The following is a 19,655-nucleotide window of genomic DNA, read 5'->3' on the forward strand; positions in this document are numbered from 1 at the left end:
CTGCCTTCCTCAGGGCTGGATTGTGCAGGCTGTGGTTGTGGAGGCTGTGGCTGGAGTGGGGTGAATGCCCCGCAGCAAGGGGTGTGATGGCTGCGGGGCCTTGTCCGGGCTAGAAGGGGCTAGTGCTTTGGCTAGTTGGCACAGTGCTGGCAGGAGCATCCCGAAGCGCATCTCAGTGTGATCTGCCCGCAGATTTGGGGTGCCCTCTCACTGGCTGTGGCTCTGAGGGAACTGGGGGGGTTTAGTCTGGAGAAGAGGAGGCTGAGGGGAGACCTCCTGGCCCTCTACAACTCCCTGAAAGGAGGGTGCAGAGAGGGGGGATGAGTCTCTTGAACCAAGGAACAAGCGCCAGGACAAGAGGGAATGGCCTCAAGCTGCGCCAGGGCAGGGTCAGACTGGCTCTTAGGAAGGATTTCTTTGCAGAAGGGGTTGTTGGGCGTTGGAATGGGCTGCCCAGGGCAGGGGGGAGTCCCCATCCCTGGAGGGGTTGAAGAGTCGGGTTGAGCCAGCGCTGAGGGATCTGGTGGAGTTGAGAACGGTCAGTGTGAGGTTCATGGTTGGACTGGAGGATCTTCATGGGCTTTTCCAACCGAGATAATTCTGTGATTCTGTCCGCTGGGAGTGCAGGTCCCCGGAGGCACCTTGTTGGGAGTGCTGAATCCCTCACCCCAAGGGGAGCTGGGCAGCTCTCGGTGCCCATTGCTGCTAGCTGGTGGGCAAGCAGTGGGCTTGCTGGAACCAAAAGTGAGACCTTCAGGGGAGGTGGCACTCACATCTCTCGCAGCGTGCTGGGCTGGTGGGCATCCCCCGCACGGGAACGGAGCGGGTGTGCGAATCGGAGACATGAGAAGCACATGAGGTTGTCGGCTGTTACTTGGGAAGATGCCTGAGATAAGTTTTGAGTGAAGAGTCTTGACAAGGGCTTAGCAAGGAGTCCTCTTGCCTGAACCACGTCCTCGCAGAAGGAGACCTTGCTGGGAGTAGCTGTATGCAGGTTGATGGGGCTGATGCATCCTCCATCAGCCCTTCCATGCTTGCCTTTAGGCTCTTCCAGAGAGGGACAGAAAGGCTGGGAGGGTTAGCTCAGGAGCCAAGCAGCTCACATCTCACTTGCTGACTCACTCAGTGACATCTTTTTTCCCATCCTGATGTGTGGACCATGCCGCGTGAGAACACTTCTCTTCTGGGTGCTGTTGGTTTGCTCTTGGGGCTGTGCCACGTGTGTTTTGCCCCAGAGGAAACATCTCTTTCCCATCACTCAGCCTCGTGACAGCTGTGGTGTCACATCATCCTTTGGCACAGCTTGGGGGTCCTGGGTGCCTTTGCAGAGCAAAAAGTAGTCTGATAGCAGGACTGCCTGGGTAGGTGCATCGCCTCGCTCACACCTGTCCTGGCCTCCCTTCCCGTGGCTCATCCCAGATTGCTGCTAGCCACAGCAATTGATTAACCAGGAAGTTAATAACAGTTAAATGTTTAATGGATGCTTAGCAATGTGTTAGCTAGAAGCAGGGAGGAGCCAGCGTGATGGGACCTGCTGGCTGGCCAGGGGATCTCATCTGCATCCCATGGGATGGACAGATTGGTGAGCAACCCCCAGCCTGATCCCCACCGGTTGTGGGGTCTCCGGAGCTGGAAAGTGGCCACTGGTTTGCTCAGCTGCTGCGGCCTGGATGCTGCTGCCTGCCCGGCTGTGGAGAGGCAGGGTGGAGAGGGCACCTTCCTGCCCATGCTATCGCAGAAGCAGCTGCGAGGAGGCCTTTTGAAAATGTCCTTCAAAATAAGACGTACTGTGGAAATCAGAGGGGGATCTGATGGATCTCACCGTCTCAGGAGGCCGAGCCCTGAGCCCCTTGTGGCTGCAGCTCCTGCCTGCACGCTGCCGCGCCGGGACTCCAGCTCCGGCATCCTACAGGGACCGGTAACGGCATCCAAGCTGCGGAGCAGCTGCCCGTTTCTGCAGGGCAGGTGAGAGGCTGCTGATGGACGTGCAGACGCCAAGGACACGTTTTTCACTGATATCCCTGTTCCCTTGGTGATCCCCCAACCACCAGTGCCAGCCAGGGTGATGGCTCCTGCTCCTGCCTGCTGCTTCCCTCCGTGCAGTCCTGCGTTCCCAGCTGCTCCCAGCTGCCCACTCCAGCTCTGTGCCGCTGCAAATTCAGCAGCCTCAGCACAGGATCCTTTCCCAGAGGAATACCGTCTCTCGTGCAATTGCCCTGTTGCTCTCTCGGGGCTGGTGCATGAAGAGTTAATGCTTTCTCTCCCTCTTCCCCTATTCTTCTTCCTCCAGCCCACCTCCCAGAAGAACTAATTTCCAAAAGCAGCCGGGGCAGAGAGATGCAAATAAGTGTTTTGGACAGCTGCAGGCTGGATGCCTTCCCGAGATGCCAGGGCCCCAAATGAGACATGTCAGAGTACAAATTGAAAATGCCAATTTCACTTACGCTGCCACGTGGCTCGTCACAGCTAAATTCTGCTCCGGAGCCGCCACCTCCTTCCCAGCACGCGCTCCCTCCTGCTGCCAGGGGAAGGTGCCTGCTCACTGCTGCGGGTTTGGTCAGCTCCTCCTCATCGCCCTGTTGGAAATGTCCTTGGGTGCGTGTTGTATAGGGGAGGGTGAACAGATCTGGACTCCCAGCCCGGTTCTGGCCCCATCATCCCAGGCCTAGTGACAGGAGCGTTGATGAGATGTTCTGGTTGTAGATGGTATGTGGTGGAGACATGGCTGAATGTCCTCTGAGTTAGGTTAATGGTTGGACTAGATGATCTTCAAGGTCTTTTCCAACCTAGATGATTCTATGATTCTGTTCTATTATTCTAAATTAAACACCGCAAGAGGTGCCGTGTCTGAGAGGCTCTGCATGATGCGGCGGGATGGGGCTCTTTCTGTGGAGGGGATATGGTGGTGGAGCCGTTGGGTGCTCAAGAAAGGGTTGATTTTGCAGTTGGATGTCTTACACCTTACAGCTGCCATGTACGGTTGATGGGCAGCAGCCTTTCTCCCCAGGGGAGGGCTGTGTTTTGGGTCCTCCACCCTGCGTTTGTGTGGGGTGGTCCCTGGACCACTAGCCAAAAGCTGTGGAGGTGTAACTGAGGACCCGGCTTGGCCTCTCATTCGCACCTTGTAGCGTTGAGGGAGGGGTGTTTTGCCGTGGCCATGTCACACATTGGGTGTGGGCCCTGTTTTGGTGCCGTGTCTGATGCTGGACTGTGGCTGGTGCTGCTGCCTGGTTGGGAGAGAGTCAGCATGGAGGGGACCAGCTTTGATGGTGAGGCAAGAAGGACTCAAGTGTCAACAACCCCCAGCAGCGCTACAGGCTTGGGGAGGAGTGGCTGGAGAGCTGCCAGTCAGAGAGGGACCTGGGGGTGTTGATTGATAATGAGCCAGCAGTGTGCCCAGGTGGCCAAGAAGGCCAATGGTATCCTGGCTTGTATCAGCAATAGCGTGGCCAGCAGGGACAGGGAAGGGATCTTACCCCTGTACTTGGCACTGGTGAGGCCGCACCTCGATGAGTGGGTTCAGTTTTGGGCCCCTCACTCCGAAAAGGCCATTGAATGACTCGAGTGTGTCCAGAGAAGGGCAACGGAGCTGGTGCAGGGTCTGGAGCACAGGTCTGATGGGGAGTGGCTGAGGGAACTGGGGGGGTTTAGTGTGGAGAAGAGGAGGCTGAGGGGAGACCTCATGGCCCTCTACAACTCCCTGAAAGGAGGGTGCAGAGAGGGGGGATGAGTCTCTTGAGCCAAGGAACAAGCGCCAGGACAAGAGGGAATGGCCTCAAGCTGCGCCAGGGCAGGGTCAGACTGGCTCTTAGGAAGTATTTCTTTGTAGAAGGGGTTGTTGGGCATTGGAATGGGCTGCCCAGGGCAGGGGGGGAGTCCCCATCCCTGGAGGGGTTGAAGAGTCGGGTTGAGCCAGCGCTGAGGGATCTGGTGGAGTTGGGAACGGTCAGTGTGAGGTTCATGGTTGGACTGGAGGATCTTCATGGGCTTTTCCAACATGGATGATTCTGGGATTCTGTCTCTTGCTTGCCACAGCCACCTGGGCATGTTGACTTCCTTTGTGGGCCACATCCCTGCCTCCTGTGGAGGGTGTCAAGCAGAGCAGACCCATTGGGGTGGCCCCTGGCACTGGCAGGGGACAAATGTGCTCTGTGGGGCAGCAGCTGGGGCAGTGCTGGAGTAGATGCTGAGTCCACCTCCTCTGGGTACGGCACCAGCTCCAAAAGGTGATGCTCGTGCTGGCCAGAGGTGATGGCAAGGCTGCGGCCAGCCCGCAGTCCAGTGAGCCGCTGCCAGCGCGTCCGCCGCTCCCTAACAAACTCCAGCAACCCATGAATCATTCATTTAATCTCTCCTGACACGCCTGTCATTTTCTCGGGCGAGGAGCAGGGAATCTCTTGCCGAAGGAGGTCATTAGCTGTCAGGGACGGTTCCGACTGCCTTCCTGCCTCCGTATCGATTAAACCTTTCTGCCTGCGTGCAGGGACTGTGCAGGGAATATTGATGGGGCTGCTGGGGCTGGGGCTCGGGTGTCAAGGCGGGGGAGAGGGGGGTTTGTGGGGAGGAGGCACTAGCTGGGCTGGAAGGAGCAACGGAGGTGGGTATGTCCAGACAGCAGTGGGTGCTGGGGCCTGAGTTTGGAGTCCCCTGGAGCTGGGGGGCAGGATCCCCTGCTGTCACCTCCCTGCGTGGGAGCTTGTGGCATCAGGGTGGTGGTGCCTGTCCTGGAGTGGGGTACAGCATAGGGTGGGGCTGGGAGCGGGGCAGCTGTGAGGGTGCTGTGTGGAGGGCAGGGTGCTCTCCAAGACCTTTCGAAGGGCCGGTGTGGTACCAGGCTGGTGCCTGGCTCTGTCCCACCCACAGCCCTGTGGCTGCAGCTTTATGTCATTGTGTGATGGGCGGTGGGGCTGGAGGGGACCATGGGGGACGTCCTCCCACTGGGTGTCGGGGGGGGCTCTGCCGAATCTGCTCCTGCTGCGTGCCCAACCACTCCTTCCTGAGCTTCACTAGTGATGAGCGTGATCCCAAATGTGGTCCCGAACATCCGACTGAGCCTCCCTGGAGTGGGGAGAACATGGGGGAGGGCTTGGGTGCTTCACAGGGAGAGGTACCTGTGTGCTGCAGAGACACCATCTGTTTCTTACTCTCCCAGTAGCAGCAGCTTCAGACCTTTGGGTTAATGGGTTTTGGGTCTGTTTAGAAACCCTCTATTTTGCTTATTTATCTTTTTTTTTGCCGGTCCAGTCTACTGGTTTGCTTGTGCTGTGTCTAATGCTTTGAGCAGTGGCTGTTAGACCTGTCTGTTCCTAGCCAGCGAGTCTGAACCAGGGCCCCATCAACCCAGAGGGGAGTCACCCATGTAGCGGGGTTGTACACCTCTCCGTGCCCCTCACCAGGGTATTTCGCCTCGCTGATTAACGGGCTCTGCCTTCTTCTGTCCCCTCCTGCAGTATTTCTATGAAGGGAACGATATCAGCGACCTGCCAGTCAACTTGTCCGTGGTCTGGAATGGGAACTTTGTCATTGACAACCCCCAGAACATCCAGGGTGAGTGAGGGATGGGCCCCGGGGTGTGGGAAAGCAGCCGGCTGCCCCCTGCAGCCTCCAGCCCACCCCTCTCCTCCGCCACAACTGCGGTTTGCACCAGTGCCTTGGGGGAGTGAACGATGCTCCGGCTGCAGCCATCAGGCGGGTTTCTAAGCAAGAGGTTTTTCTCCAAGAAGCTTTGGCAGAGAGCCCAGGGGTGCTGGTGCCTCCTGCCCATGGGGGTTTGTCCCCCAGGGGGTGAGAGCGGATGGCCTTGTCCCCAAACCCCTGTGCCCGTGGGCTGGGGGAGCCACACTGACCCCTGCCCTCCTCCTCCCATTCCAGCCCACCTGTACAAGTGCTCGGCGCTGCGGGAGAGCTGCGGGCTGTGCCTCAAGGCTGACCCGCGCTTTGAGTGCGGCTGGTGCGTGTCGGAGAAGCGCTGCTCGCTGCGGCAGCACTGCCTGGCCTACGAGAGCAGCTGGATGCACGCCAGCAGCGGCAACAGCCGCTGCACCGACCCCAAGATCACCAAGGTACGCGGGGACGGGGCGGGCGGGGACGCCTCATGCTGGGGGACCGAGATGGGAGATGGGGATGGGGCCCTCCGATGGCATCTCACAGCAGCCGTATCTACTCGGTGTTTAGGACTGAGCATCTCTTGTCGGTACTTTCATTTCCAAGGCTAAAATACTCTCTCCACCACCCCCGTGCACTGGGCTTTCGGGCCCATCTCTGAGATTCCCACCACTCCTACACGTGACTGAAGGATCCCGGGAAAGCCATGACTCTGTGTTGCTCCTCCTCGTGTCACCGTGCTCACTGGGGCCAGTAGTTCATCACCATCATCACCTCCCTTCCCTGACAGCTTTTATGACCTTCGCTTAATAAGATTGTGTATATTAATGTTCACATGCCTGTCAGGCTGGGCTCCAAGTGCACGGGGAGGGACTGGTGGGTATTTCTGCTGGATACCTTCTGTTTACCCACAGCTGGCCGGGCCTCGCTGGTGTTAATTACTGGAGTCTTAGTGCAGGATCTGATCTGTTTGGGTTTCAGTGTCTTATCTGATGGAAGCTGGAAATGAGAGTTGTGTGTTTTCCCCGCACCACCTGCCTCTCGCAGGGCACAGGCGCTGCAGTGTGCTGGGTGGCAGCCATGTGGGGAGGGGGGGGGGTGCTCCCCCACTGGGCACATCCCTGCCTGCAAAAGCCCTGCCTGTGAGAAATACTGCCTGCAGAGAGTTGCCTGGGGCTGGTGGAGTGCTGGCAGGAGAAGGGATCTGCTCCTGGGGGAGTGGGGTCGAGCCCCAGAGCCTGCATCCCTACACGGAGGCCTGCTGTTGTGTGCGGGACTGCAGGGCTCCCTGTCCCTGATGGCTCAGGCTGAGCTTCCCAAAGCTGGACCCCTGGGGATGGTGGCAGTGGCTGGGCCATGCCCAGGGTGGCCTGGCTGTTGGCTGGTCCTTGTCCTCTTGTCTCGCGTGGCCGGGGCTACAGACATCCACACACGCCCTGCTCACAGCAGCTTCCCAGCAGCTGGTGGTGTCCAGCGTCTGTAGCAGCTCTCCCACCCTGAATCGTTAGGAAATTTTGCAGTAATGGCAGGTGCAGCAGAAACAGATCTGTTAACAGGTGAGCTTGACCTTGGTGCCGCTCTGCGTTAGTGCCCTGGGAGCTGGCGGTCAGCAGGGATGTGCGTGGCTGTTGGTGTGATGCTCCTCTGGCAGCCTGCCTGGTGACTGCTTCTTCCCACAGCCCCTGTCCCACACCCCGGGCTGTGGGCAGGCTTGGAAACCGTCCAGAGAGCAGCCTGGTGCAGAGAGGGCAGCACAGGGTGAGGGGGGAAAGGTCTCGAACGGTGATTTCAGGAGGAGCTGGAGCCTCCTTCCTGCCCAGCCCACCGAGGTGCAGCTGCAGGGTGGTGGGGCTGGGCTGGGAGGTGAACCCCATTCTTCACCTGTGGAGTGAAGAACCACTTAGCCATCGCTCGGTGGTGGCGACAAGCTGCCTCCAAACCTCTGCAGGGTCCTGCCCACGGCTGGCTGTGGCTCTCAGAGCGATATCCCTTCCCCCAGGAAGGGGGAACCCCTCAGCCTCGGCACCTCCTGGCCCTGCTGTGGTTGCCGGAGCTGGGAGCAAACCCACTGCTTGTGCCCACTGGAGCCGTTTGCTTGTTGATGTAAAAGGATCCTGTGAAACCAATTAGCAGAAAAGCAGCAGTGTTTGTCGGGGCCAGGGGTTTGGAGGTGGAGAGGGGAAGGGGGAGGCTCGAGTAGCCCCCGCTCTCCAGCTCCCTCCTCCCACACACCTTGTTTAGCCATGACCTCCCTGTGCTGGGTGGCCAGCGATGTCATTTCATTCCTGGGCTCATTCCTCCCCGAACGCGTGGCCCTTGTCAGCTTTGCCGCAGAGGAGGAGGAATCGAACATGCTGGAGCAGCTTTTAACACTCATTTAGAAACACCAAACAAACAGCTGCCTATTGCCAGCCACCCCAGCGGAGCTTGATTTAGGGGGAAGACCCAACCTGATGCTGGCTGCAGCTGCCATAATGAGCTCTGATCTTGGACTTGGGCAGGGGTTGAGCTGGGTTTAGGCAAACAGCGGTTCCCTGCAGCCCTGGAGGGTTTTGTTGCCGTGTTAATTGTGAGTTGGGGCTTCCTCAGCGGGTGCTGGTCCCAGCTCTGATGCTGTCCCTGGACGTGGGCCGGCCTGGCTGCCCCTGTTTGAGCTTGCTGAAGGTGATCAGCCTGCTGCAAATCTCCAGGACAGCAGCTCACCCCAGACGCGATGGCTGCAGCGGGACTGTGCAGAACCAGCCCCTGGCCCACTGCGGTCCATCGGGGCTGGGGATGTGGACAACGCCTGATGCTGCGTGTTTCCCCCCGCTCCACTCATCCGCCTTTCCTCGCTGTGGGGGTGATGTCCAGGAGTGAACCCTGTGCAGGGAGAAGGAGGAAAAGGAGGAGGAGGAGGAGGCTCCAACTGGCTCAGGCCCCAGGGTTGCAGCCGCCCAGATTTGCCAGGAATGCAAAGAGCTTGGTCGCGGCGTGGGCATGGCCGTGGCGAGAGCTTGCCGAGGTGCCGGGCTTAGCGCTGGCAGGGCTGCCTCCGGTGCTAGAGGGGATCTCTGCCAGCACCGCAGGAGCACGAGCAGAGGGCATCACCTGTGAAAAACGGTCACTTTTCCTGGCTCAGGATGCACCTTCCTCCTCGACTGACCCAGCCTGCATTACTCTCTTCCTTGCCTGCTGCCTGCAGCTGCCTTTTCCCCTGCTCTGTCTCGGCATCACCGGGGACCCAGCGCTGTCCCCTGTCCCAGCCAGGACACACATCTCTGCCATTCACAGAATCATCAAGGCTGGAAAAGCCCTTGAAGATCCTCCAGTCCAACCATGAACCTCACACTGACTGTTCCCAACTCCACCAGATCCCTCAGCGCTGGCTCAACCCAAGTCTTCAACCCCTCCAGGGATGGGGACTCCCCCCCTGCCCTGGGCAGCCCATTCCAACGCCCAACAACCCCTTCTGCAAAGAAATCCTTCCTAAGAGCCAGTCTGACCCTGCCCTGGCACAGCTTGAGGCCATTCCCTCTTGTCCTGGTGCTTGTTCCTTGGCTCAAGAGACTCATCCCCCCTCTCTGCACCCTCCTTTCAGGTAGTTGTAGAGGGCCATGAGGTCTCCCCTCAGCCTCCTCTTCTCCAGACTAAACCCCCCCAGTTCCCTCATTCATCCCAGTTAGTGCTGCAGGTGGGCGCTGGGCCCTGGGGATGGTGAGTGCTGGTGTAAATCTGCCTGTAATTGCCTGGTTGGAGGCAGCGGTGGGCCCGCACCTCTGCTCATCCCTCATCCCGCTGCCGTCTGTCAGGCCACACCTGCCTGCTTTATTGGGCATCATCCTGGTAAATGAGGTGTAGCACCAGGGTGAGCTCCTCTCCCTTCCTAGTTGGGCTCAGCACAGGGTTTGCCAGTGCAGAGAAACCCTTTTCCCCGCTGCCTGCCTCGTGCAGGGACCTGGTGGAGATATTTTCTTCTCTGAGAACATGTTGGACATGGGGACCTCATCCCTGGGGACATGGGACCTGGCCAAAAGTCAGGCTGATCCATGTGCTTCCTCTCCAGCTTGGCTGGTGCCGTGGCTGACACTGCCTTGTCTCCTTCCTACCCATGTCCTTGTCACCTGCAAGGTGGCTCCGTCTGCAGCAAGGTGTCCAAATCCCAACTCTCTGCTTGGACACATCTCCTGGCTTGTTCCTGGGGGGATTTGTGGATGTGGCTGTCATTTGAGAGGTCTTTCCTGCTCTGTGGGCTTCTTACAGACACGCTGACATTTATCATCACCCATCTGTTCCTCACTGCTTGCAGGGAGGTAACACACATCCCGCGGCTGCCCGGGCTGCAGCCTGTCCAAGTGAGGTGTCCCCACGGCTGATGGGCCTTGCTCTTTCCTAGCTGTCCCCTGAGACTGGCCCCAGGCAAGGAGGGACCCGTCTGACCATCACCGGTGAGAACCTGGGCCTGAAGTTTGAAGACGTTCGCTGGGGCGTTCGAGTTGGCAAAGTGATCTGCATCCCCATCGAGAGCGAGTACATCAGCGCCGAGCAGTAAGTGTCCGGCGAGGGGTGGCCGTGCTCCAGATCACCTCGGTAGGTCGGGGGCAAGGGGTGCCTGTGGCTGCAGAAGGCATGGAGTGGACTGGGCTGAACTGGGAGAGAAGTACCTGCTGGTTGTGGTTGCTCTGGGAGGAGCCTAAAGGCTTTCGGGGAGCTCACCCCAGGCAACGCCACTGCTTTGGTTTCTCATGAACCTGCTGACACCTGGGAACTTTGGTTGGTGTCAGATCTATCCCTTCCTGAAGCTGACCCGTCCGTGCTGTGGCACAGGGAGCATCTCAGTGCTGGGACACTGAGGGCTCCTTCCTCGCATCCCTTAGGATCGTGTGTGAAATCGGCGATGCCAGCCCCAGCAAGGTCCATGAGGCGCGGGTGGAAGTGTGCATCCGCAACTGCTCGCCCAGCTACCGGGCCGTGTCCCCCAAGAGCTTCACCTTCGTGGTAAGCCCTGTGCCGGGGGACAGCTCTGGCACTGCCAGAGGGAGGTGATGGCGGGTGGTTTTGGGTGGTGAGTTGGAAAATCAGCCAGCATTTCCCCAGATGGCAGGTGTTGGGTCATGCCCTTTGAATTTCTCCAAGGCTGACACTGCTTTGCCTCTCCGCAGTCCCGCCGGCACTGCCAGCCCTTAGCACCGTGCCCTGCCACTGTCCTACACGTCCCTTTCCTCCGCGGCTGCTCAGGGCTGCTTGGAGACTCAGGTTTCCATCCAGCCCACCTAACCCCAGGGATGACTCTTTTCCTTGGACAGACGCCCACTTTCTCCCGCGTGGTCCCAGCCCGGGGTCCTCTCTCCGGCGGCACCTGGATCGCCATCGAAGGCAGCCACCTCAACGCTGGCAGCAACGTCTCTGTGACCATTGGGGGACGGCCCTGCGCTTTTTCATGGTGAGGAGCACAGAGGGTGGTGGAGGACAGGCAACGGGCTGCTCTGGAGGCAACGGCACCCCCAGATAGAGCAGCAGCCAGGAGGGACCCCAGGAGCCAAACCCCACGGGTGGCCAGAGATGTCTTCCTCCGAAACCTCTGTGTGTCAGAGGCTTCAGGAAGAGCAGATTTTTCTCTAAAAGCACAAAGCCCTGAGGCATGAAGTGGATAATTTTTAGATTAGGGATGATAATGGAGCGGCTCTTTAAATATTTTCCTGCGGTAATTACTGGTTATCAGCCCTAATCGCTGCTGTTTGCAGCAGCCGCGCGATGGGAACGCTCAGGAGCTGCTCAGCCTTTCCCGGCTGCCTTTTGTTTCATTTCTTGGTTTGTTGGTTGTTTTTTCTTTTTCTCCTCCTTTCTTTCTTCGGCCCCCTACCCCCTCCCCTGGCAGCTTTGGAAGGGGAAGGGGGCTCATGGGCAGCACCCCCACTCTCACCCCGCCCCTGCCCAGGTACTGACAGTTTGTGTGTTTCTGCCCCAGGAGAAGCGCTCGTGAGATCCGGTGCAGGACCCCCCCTGGACACACCCCTGGCGGCTCCCCCATCCTCATCAACATCAACCGGGCAGAGCTGAGCAACCCGGAGGTGAAGTACAACTACACAGAGGATCCCACCATCCAGAAGATCGATCCTGAGTGGAGCATCAACAGGTGAGTCGTGGGATGCCCGCAGGGAGCTTGTGGGATGCGCTGGGGGGCTGTTTGCTGCACAGATCCCCCCCACTCCGGATGGGTACAGCTCCGTGCTGCTGCGACAGCCACCAGTGCTGCTGCGATAGCCACCAGTGCTGCTGCGATAGCCACCAGTGCTGCTGCGACAGCCACCAGTGCTGCTGTGATAGCCACCAGGCCATGCTCCGGAGACATGGCACGAGGAGTATGAGCGATGGCTTGGCACTGGGGCCCTGCTAACTCCTGGCCTGCAGTGCTCAGCCTGGCAGGGGGCAAGAGCAGAGAGCGCTTTTGGATCTGCTTAATTTCAGCTTGACATTTGGCGGCGACAAATAAAATTAAAATATTTCCCGCCAGGGGATTTTTTTTTTTTAAATGTTTACATATTTTTCTAAAAGGTTTGAATTGGCTGCAGAGGAGGCGAAGGAATCCATTAAGAGCTAGTGCCAAGGGAAGCCTTCCCCAGGGTGCTGATGAGGAGCGAGCTCCCCAGGGGCATGGCCGAGCTCCCCGGGACCACGGGGCTTTTAACACCAAACCATGGAGAAAACCCAGCAGGGCTCAGCCTGCCCTCGGCCCACTGCCTGTGCGGTGGAGGAGGGGGTGGCACAGAGGACCTCTTCCTCCTCCTCCTCAGGATGCTTTCCCATTGCTGGTCTCCTTTAGCTTGGGAACTGCCTTCAGGCCCCAAACGCGGATGCAGGGTGGGATGTTGGTGTTAATTAGCAGATTTTATATCTCTAGTTGATCAGCTGAGATGATTTGGCAGGGATGCACGCCAGATCCTGCCAGCGGTGGGGACATCTGGGTGGGATAAGAGATTCCCAGGGCATTGTGGTTCACCCGTGCTGGGGCGGATGGGTGTCCAGCTGGCGAGGATGGGTGCTTCCCTCCCCGAAGTGGGGACCCAGTGCTGCGCTGCCTTTCCTAACCCCTTGCCTGCATGTCTCTAGCGGTGGGACGCTGCTGACCGTCACCGGCACCAACCTGGCCACCATCAAAGAGCCCAGGATCCGGGCCAAGTACTGCAGCTCTGAAAGGGAGAATGTAAGTGGTGCTGGCTGGGGCTGGGGGCAGAGCAGAAGGAGGAGGGATGCTGTAGCTGTGCAACGCAGGGCAGAAAGCCCATTCCTTGCCCATTGGGGTGTGCAAAGGCTGAGGTCTGGGGGCTGCCACCACACCGATCTCCCTGCAGAGCCTCTGGCCAGGTGCTGCCTGGAGAGGGCTGAGATCTGAGCGTGCAGAACTGATGGGAGCTAAGTGGGATGGTTGCAGGGTAGTGACAGAAAGAGCCTATCCCTAGCCAGCTCCGACCTGCCACCCACCCCACATCCATTGCGGACGGGAGTCTCTCTCTGCTCCGGGGCGGGATGTAACAACACAGGACAGAAGATCCCAAGTCTAAACCCCATGTCCTTGTGGGATCTGATCCTGACGTCCCTTTTGGGAGCTGGGTCTGACCTCCATCCTTGCCTCCCGCAGAACTGCACCGTCTACAACGACACCACCATGGTGTGCTACGCGCCCTCCATCGACAACCCTGTGCGGAGCCCTCCGGAAGTCGGTGACCGCCCCGATGAGATCGGCTTCGTCATGGATAACGTCCAGGCCCTGCTGATCATCAACACCACCAACTTCGTCTACTACCCAGACCCTGTCTTTGAGCCGCTCAGCCCCACGGGGATGCTGGAGCTGAAGCCCAGCTCTCCCCTCATCCTCAAGGTAAGGCAGCGTGTGCCCAGGGGCAGAGGGGTAGGGATGTGTCCCTCTGCGGAGGTGGCAAAGTCCTGCACCGTGAGAGCACAAATTTGCTTTATGTTGGATTTTTTTAAGCGTTCCCTATTGCAGGAGAACTGACAATCTCGTTCCCTCAAAGGGCAGGAACCTGCTTCCACCGGCTGGTGGTAACTCCCGCCTGAACTACACGGTGCTGATCGGAGACACTCCCTGCACCCTGACCGTCTCCGAGACCCAGCTCCTCTGTGAGTCCCCCAACCTCACCGGCCAGCACAAAGTCACGGTAAGTGCTGACACGGTACCTTTGCTTCTCATGTCCCATGTGCCACAGAGGTTCAGTCTTCATCCTGGCGCTGGTCCCATGATGATGACCAGATAGTTGTGCACGCACAGGAGCGTTCTCAGGAGCATCTTCCTGCTCCCTGGGCATCACTCTCCCTAATTATGTGTTTGGTAGGACCAAATACTTTTTCCCCTCCCCGGCCTGCTCAGTTCCTGTGCCCTGGCTGGTCCTGCCAACAGCCTCCCTTCCCTGCTGGATGCCAAGGTGCAGCCTGTGCCAAGGCAAGGGGGGGGTTCCCACCCCGTCCCCCCGCTGCTGGCTCACACCGTGAGGAAGACTCCTTTGTTTGTGGGGTTGTAGCGCAGCAGCGCTCACGCTCCAGGACCCTGCCAGGTTGAAAGGGACCCAGCACGGTCCCCCCCCAGGCTCCCCACCCATGGGGGAACTCGCTTCACATCCCATCTGTTACTGTAATGTTGTCTGAATGAGACATCAAACTCTCTGCCCGCTCTGTGCGCGTGCTGGCAGCGTGTGTCCTGCATCCCATTACAGCACGCCGCGTCGCGGTGCTTCAGCTCCTGGCATTCCTGTGTTTTTCTTCATCCTTCCTGCCCCGGGCTGGGAGTCATCCCCCCATTCCTGGCACGGTGAGGAGGGCTGCCCTGAGCTCATTCCCCCCCCTGACACCAGGTCCATTTTTTCCCCCCATGACGGTGCAGATCAAGGCTGGAGGGTTCGAGTTCTCCCCAGGAACACTGCAGATCTACTCGGACAGCCTGCTCACCCTGCCCGCCATCATCGGCATTGGCGGCGGGGGAGGGCTGCTGCTCCTCATCATCATCATCGTCCTCATCGCCTACAAGCGCAAGTCCCGGGATGCCGACCGGACCCTGAAACGCCTCCAGCTGCAGATGGACAACCTGGAGTCCCGGGTGGCCTTGGAGTGCAAAGAAGGTGAGGGATCCCTGTGCTGTTAACGTGGGGGTCTTGGAGGATCTTGTACCATCCCAGAATCACAGAATCATCCAGCTTGGAAATGATCTTGAAGATCATCCAGTCCAACCATTAACTGTCCTGAGGCTCAGTGTGCTCCCACCCTTTTCCTGCTGCCTTCCAGAGGGGGAACGGGAACGGGCGAAGCTGCTTTGTCAGAGGAAGCAAACTCATTTTGGGTGGGATTTGGGGATTTTTCCAGTTAAGAAATTCCCCTCCGTTTCTCCGAACAGGAGAAAAGAGAGCAAGGAGGGTAGCGAGAGCTGCCTGTGAGCGGGCAGTCGGTCTCTCATTATGTGACAGACGGATGCTGTGAAATTGGACAGAATTCCTTGTATGATCCTGCTGATAAAACCTAATTGCCCATTATCCCCCTGAGCTGGCTCCTGAGGCCCCGACCCTGCCAGCCACAGCCACAACCAGCCCAGGCGCTGCGGATGGAGCAGGCACCAAAAACAAGATCATAAAAAGGGGAAAGAAAGAAAGAAAGAAAGAAAGAAAGAAAGAAAGAAAGAAAGAAAGAAAGAAAGAAAGAAAGAAAGAAAGAAAGAAAACCCTTTGCTCCCCAAAATCCCCATCCCTGCACACGCCTGCGGATGGCACTGGTGACAGGGAGAGGGGAGGGAGCTGGTGGAGGGGATGGTGTCTTGTCTTCCACAGCTGGCAGATAAAAGGATCTGCTTTTAATTAAAAGGCACAATCTCTTCCCTGCCTTTTCTCTTTTCTAGTCCCACTAGTTACAGATAAGATAGCACGCCTTTCAAGCTGACGGTTTGTTTTTTCTCATCAGGCTGACGAGCCTGCAGTCCTCTGCTTGGCTTTCAGCTCCCTTTAAAGTGCTGTTAATTTGATTTTTCTGAGGGTTTTCTCCCCCCACCAACCCCTTTCCCTGGTGCATCTCCAGGACTCCTCTCCCGTCAGCTTTTCCCTGTAGGTGCAATTAAAGGTTCAGGACCCCCCCTGCATCGCGCTCCCCTGGGAGTCACGGCTGCCTCTGCTCGGATCGGGAGGTGCCGGGGTGGGTGTGTTCAAGCTTTTCTCTCTCGAGTAGTATTTAGGTCAAAAAGAAATGAGTACATTCTTGTGGTTTAGGCTAATGTTTTCCCCCAGCAGCTCTGGCTTTGTTCAAGCCTTGCAGTTCCCTGCTGCCCCCACCACCCCTGGGAGGCTGCAAGTGCTGAGCAAGGAGGATTTGAACCCCCCAGGACCTGGTGGTCCTTATTCCCAAATCTGCCACTTGATTTATTCTGGGGAAGTCATCCCCACCCTCCACAGCTCAGCTTCTCCATCAGTGAGATGGAGACAGCGATCACAGCCTGCTGCGGGGAGCTGATTCACGCCTGGGGGTCCCACTCATGGGGTGCTGAGGGGTGCGGTGGGCGCTGGGTGTCGATGCTGGGTGCTGGGACTTTGGGATGTGTTGCTTAATTCTGCTTTAATTCCCACCGCAGCCTTCGCTGAGCTGCAGACCGACATTAACGAGCTGACCAACGACCTGGACGGGGCTGGCATCCCCTTTCTGGATTACCGCACCTACGCCATGCGGGTTCTCTTCCCCGGGATAGAAGATCACCCCGTGCTGAAGGAGATGGAGGTATGGTTCTGTGTGTCTCTGTGGTGTTTCACGCTGGGATGTGCCCTTGCATGAGTCCCCAGGCCCCACACATTGGGCTGGAGAGACACTTTGGTCGGACACCGGCCCGGCCTGGTGCGGCAAAGAGCCTCTCGCCACGCGGCAGCCAACGCGGCTGCAGACCGGCTGCCAAATGGTCACTGCGCTCTCTGACACTAATACCAATATTTATATTAATATCATTGCTGCTGTCATTTTCTACAGCACTTGCTTTATGCAATTGGGTTTGTTTGATGCCTGACCGGCCACTCGTTTCTAGCAAGCTTGTCCGATTTCGCCTGCTTACTTGGCTCCGTTTCCCCGTGCAGAACCCATCCTTGGCATCCTTCCCCTGCTCCCCAAACCAGCTCCCTCTCCTCGCCCGGCCTCCCCACCTCTGTATAATTTAGTGCGTGCAATTGCACAGCAATTGGCTTCTCGTTTGCTGGGCTGCCGAGGCCGCTCTTGATTAGAGAAAGGAGGGGGGTGACCTTAGCCTCCCCTCGCTGCTGACCCGGTGCAGTAATTAATGTCGACGTGGGCTTCACAATGTATTTAGGAGAAGTAATTGGCCCTGGTGCAAGATGCACGGTCACTAATTACAGCACAACAAGCTCTTACCAACTGCAAGTGCACGTGCTGGTGTTGTACGCCAGCATGGCTACAGCATGGGGCCCTGGCCCTCTGCCTGCTCTCTTTCCCTGGTCCCTAATCCCAGCTCTGACGGGGGACGGGGACCCCGTTTCCATGGATTTCCCCTTGCAGCTTGGTTTCCGGATGCTCGGAGCGCAGCCAACGTGAGCGTAGCCCGCCCTGGGGCACAGCCCTTCCTGTCTGTGCAAACGCCTGGCTCTCCCCTCACCTCTGCTCTTGCTCTTTAATGATTTTCCCTAAAGAGAGAGGGGTGGAAAGGGTATCAAAAAGCGTATCAGAGGAGGAATTTTGTATTGGCTGCGGCAGGCTGGGTGGGAGTTTGTCCACTTCCAGCTCCTAATTCAAAACATCCCACTTGAGAGAGCACACCAGCTCAGCCTGGCCTGGGAAACAAGGGGTTAAAGTTGCAAAGGAGGGGGGGGAGGGAAAAAAATCCCCAAAAGAGATTAAATAAAGCAACTACAGTTGTGTAAGCTTCATATAATTTAATCAGGTTTGCTTTTATTTGTCTCTTTACTCAGAGTGTAACATTAGCTATTGCAAGTGACGGGAAGGAAACGGCACTCGCTCACGCAGGCACTAATCCACAGCCAGCGTCAGGCTGCTGGTACCAGCTCCCTTTCTCTTTAGGTTTGGGGGGGAGGTTGGTTGCTTTGTGATTAAATATTTAATTCAGGATTGTTCATTTATTTCTGCTGATGATCAGCAAGTTAAACATGGGGGCCCAGGGAGGTGACAGGCACGTGGGGGGCTCAGGCTGCTTGGGACGGGAGGTTTGTGTCCTCTCGTGCTCCCTGCCAAGGCTCCAATGTCACCGTCACTGTTGGGCAGGACCCCTTTGCCTGGTCTTGGCTGCCAAAGCACCAGCACTGCGCAGGCGTGGGGATGCAGCACGTCTCCCTCTGCCCTGGTTGTACTGGGGTGTCTGGTAGGTCTCCAGTGCAGCCACTGGGCTTCAGCCTCTGACCTCCCCGTGCGGAGGAATCCACCGGCATCTCTGTGTCCCTGTGGGGAGCAGCCGATGCTGCTGAACCAGGCCAAGAGGGAATGGCCTCAAGCTGTGCCAGGGCAGGGTCAGACTGGCTCTTAGGAAGGATTTCTTTGCAGAAGGGGTTGTTGGGCGTTGGAATGGGCTGCCCAGGGCAGGGGGGGAGTCCCCATCCCTGGAGGGGTTGAAGAGTCGGGTTGAGCCAGCGCTGAGGGATCTGGTGGAGTTGGGAACGGTCAGTGTGAGGTTCATGGTTGGACTGGAGGATCTTCAAGGGTTTTTCCAACCTCAATGATTCTGTGATTCTGTGAACCTCAGACCTCTGCCTGAGTTACCAGCATCGTTGCATCAAGGTCCCCGCGTAGTCTGAAGGGAGGGACTCCAGGAAAACGTAATTTCAGGCATTTCTGTTCCTAGTGGGACATTATCCTCTGACCTGCATTAAGGGAAATGGAGCCACGTGCTTGCTCGCATGGTGCCTGCGAGAGGAACCCCGAGGACAGGGACAGAGAGAGTCTGTCGCTCCCCCGTCACCCCTCTGGGCTGCTCTGGGACAGGCGTCCCTGCTCACCTGCGTGATGAGGGTGACAGTGGCGCCTGGGGGCTGCTATCGTAGAATTGACAAGGACTGGGTGGGAAATGGGGGGTTTTGTCCAGTGGGAAAGAGTATTTAGGATGGGGAAGTTACAACCACGAGGAATTTCGCTGAACTGAAAAGCACTGATCCAAAGTTTTGATTGAAGTGAAATGATTTGATGTGTCAAAACCCAGTTCTTCATTTTGAGTCAGTGTTTTGAAATGAAAAGTGTTGTTTTGTCTCCAAATATCGGCATGAAATGAAATTTTTCACTTATTCTCCCAATCAGGAAGACAAGGGATGGGGGGGGGAATAATTAAAATTGGTGTTTTACCAAAGCAAGGCTTTTATTCAGAGGAAACCATCTTTTCTCATGGGAAAAGGTTGTGCTGTAAAAATGTTCATTTCTGATAAGAAATGTGGTCAGGGCTGACCAGAGCTGAGCTGATGATGGCAGCGTGGGGATGAAAGCATCCTAGCCCAATCCCTGCTGGGCCCTACGTGGCCAAGTATGGCCAGAAATACAGCTTCAAACATCTCAAGAGGAAAGGGAATATTTCAGGCTGTGTCTGGAGCGGGGTAGAGCCAGGTTTCTGCTATTTGCTTCCCTGTCTGAAATCCAGCCCCCCGAAAACCAGGTGGGTTTGCTGCTGGTGGAGCTCAGGGTTGTGGCTTTATTTGCTTTCTGTGCAATACCCGAAGCGCGTGTTGCAGTGACTTGGGTGGGAATTGAGCTGCTTGTTAGCTGAAATTGAAAATTATAATTTGCGTGTGTGTTTGGGAGAGAAAGAGTGTTTGTTTATGGGAGGGAAGCGCGTGTATGTGCCTGCACATGCGTGGGAGGGTCTTTGTGTGGAAGTGTGTATATATATACACACATATATATACATTGATGCCCCGAGACTGTGTTAACGTGATGATGAGGTAATACAACCTAGATAATACCTCTGGAGGGAAGTGAGGCTGATCATCAAAGAGGAAGCTTGGTAGTATGAAGAGAGCAAATCCAGCTGCTTTTTTACCCTTTTTCATCCTTTCCTCTTGGGGGATGAGGATGAACCGAGGGTCTTG

At 57.3% G+C, this 19,655-nt stretch overlaps 1 protein-coding gene across 2 annotated transcripts in view; it reads left to right on the forward strand.

Moving 5' to 3' along the window:
• The window catches only part of PLXNA1 (plexin A1), a 129,917-nt gene that overhangs the window by 81,322 nt on the left and 28,940 nt on the right, over positions 1-19,655 (forward strand). For both annotated transcript variants that reach the window (XM_074878813.1, XM_074878814.1), the window contains exons 11-21: positions 5,451-5,547; positions 5,872-6,062; positions 9,980-10,131; positions 10,461-10,581; positions 10,890-11,026; positions 11,552-11,719; positions 12,694-12,787; positions 13,223-13,462; positions 13,617-13,760; positions 14,480-14,714; positions 16,205-16,347. In XM_074878813.1, the coding sequence (XP_074734914.1) occupies positions 5,451-5,547; positions 5,872-6,062; positions 9,980-10,131; positions 10,461-10,581; positions 10,890-11,026; positions 11,552-11,719; positions 12,694-12,787; positions 13,223-13,462; positions 13,617-13,760; positions 14,480-14,714; positions 16,205-16,347 (1,722 nt within the window). The remainder of the gene's footprint in view (positions 1-5,450; positions 5,548-5,871; positions 6,063-9,979; positions 10,132-10,460; positions 10,582-10,889; positions 11,027-11,551; positions 11,720-12,693; positions 12,788-13,222; positions 13,463-13,616; positions 13,761-14,479; positions 14,715-16,204; positions 16,348-19,655) is intronic.

This window comes from Strix uralensis, chromosome 10 (genome assembly GCF_047716275.1).
Source record: "Strix uralensis isolate ZFMK-TIS-50842 chromosome 10, bStrUra1, whole genome shotgun sequence".
Lineage (NCBI taxonomy): Eukaryota > Metazoa > Chordata > Aves > Strigiformes > Strigidae > Strix > Strix uralensis.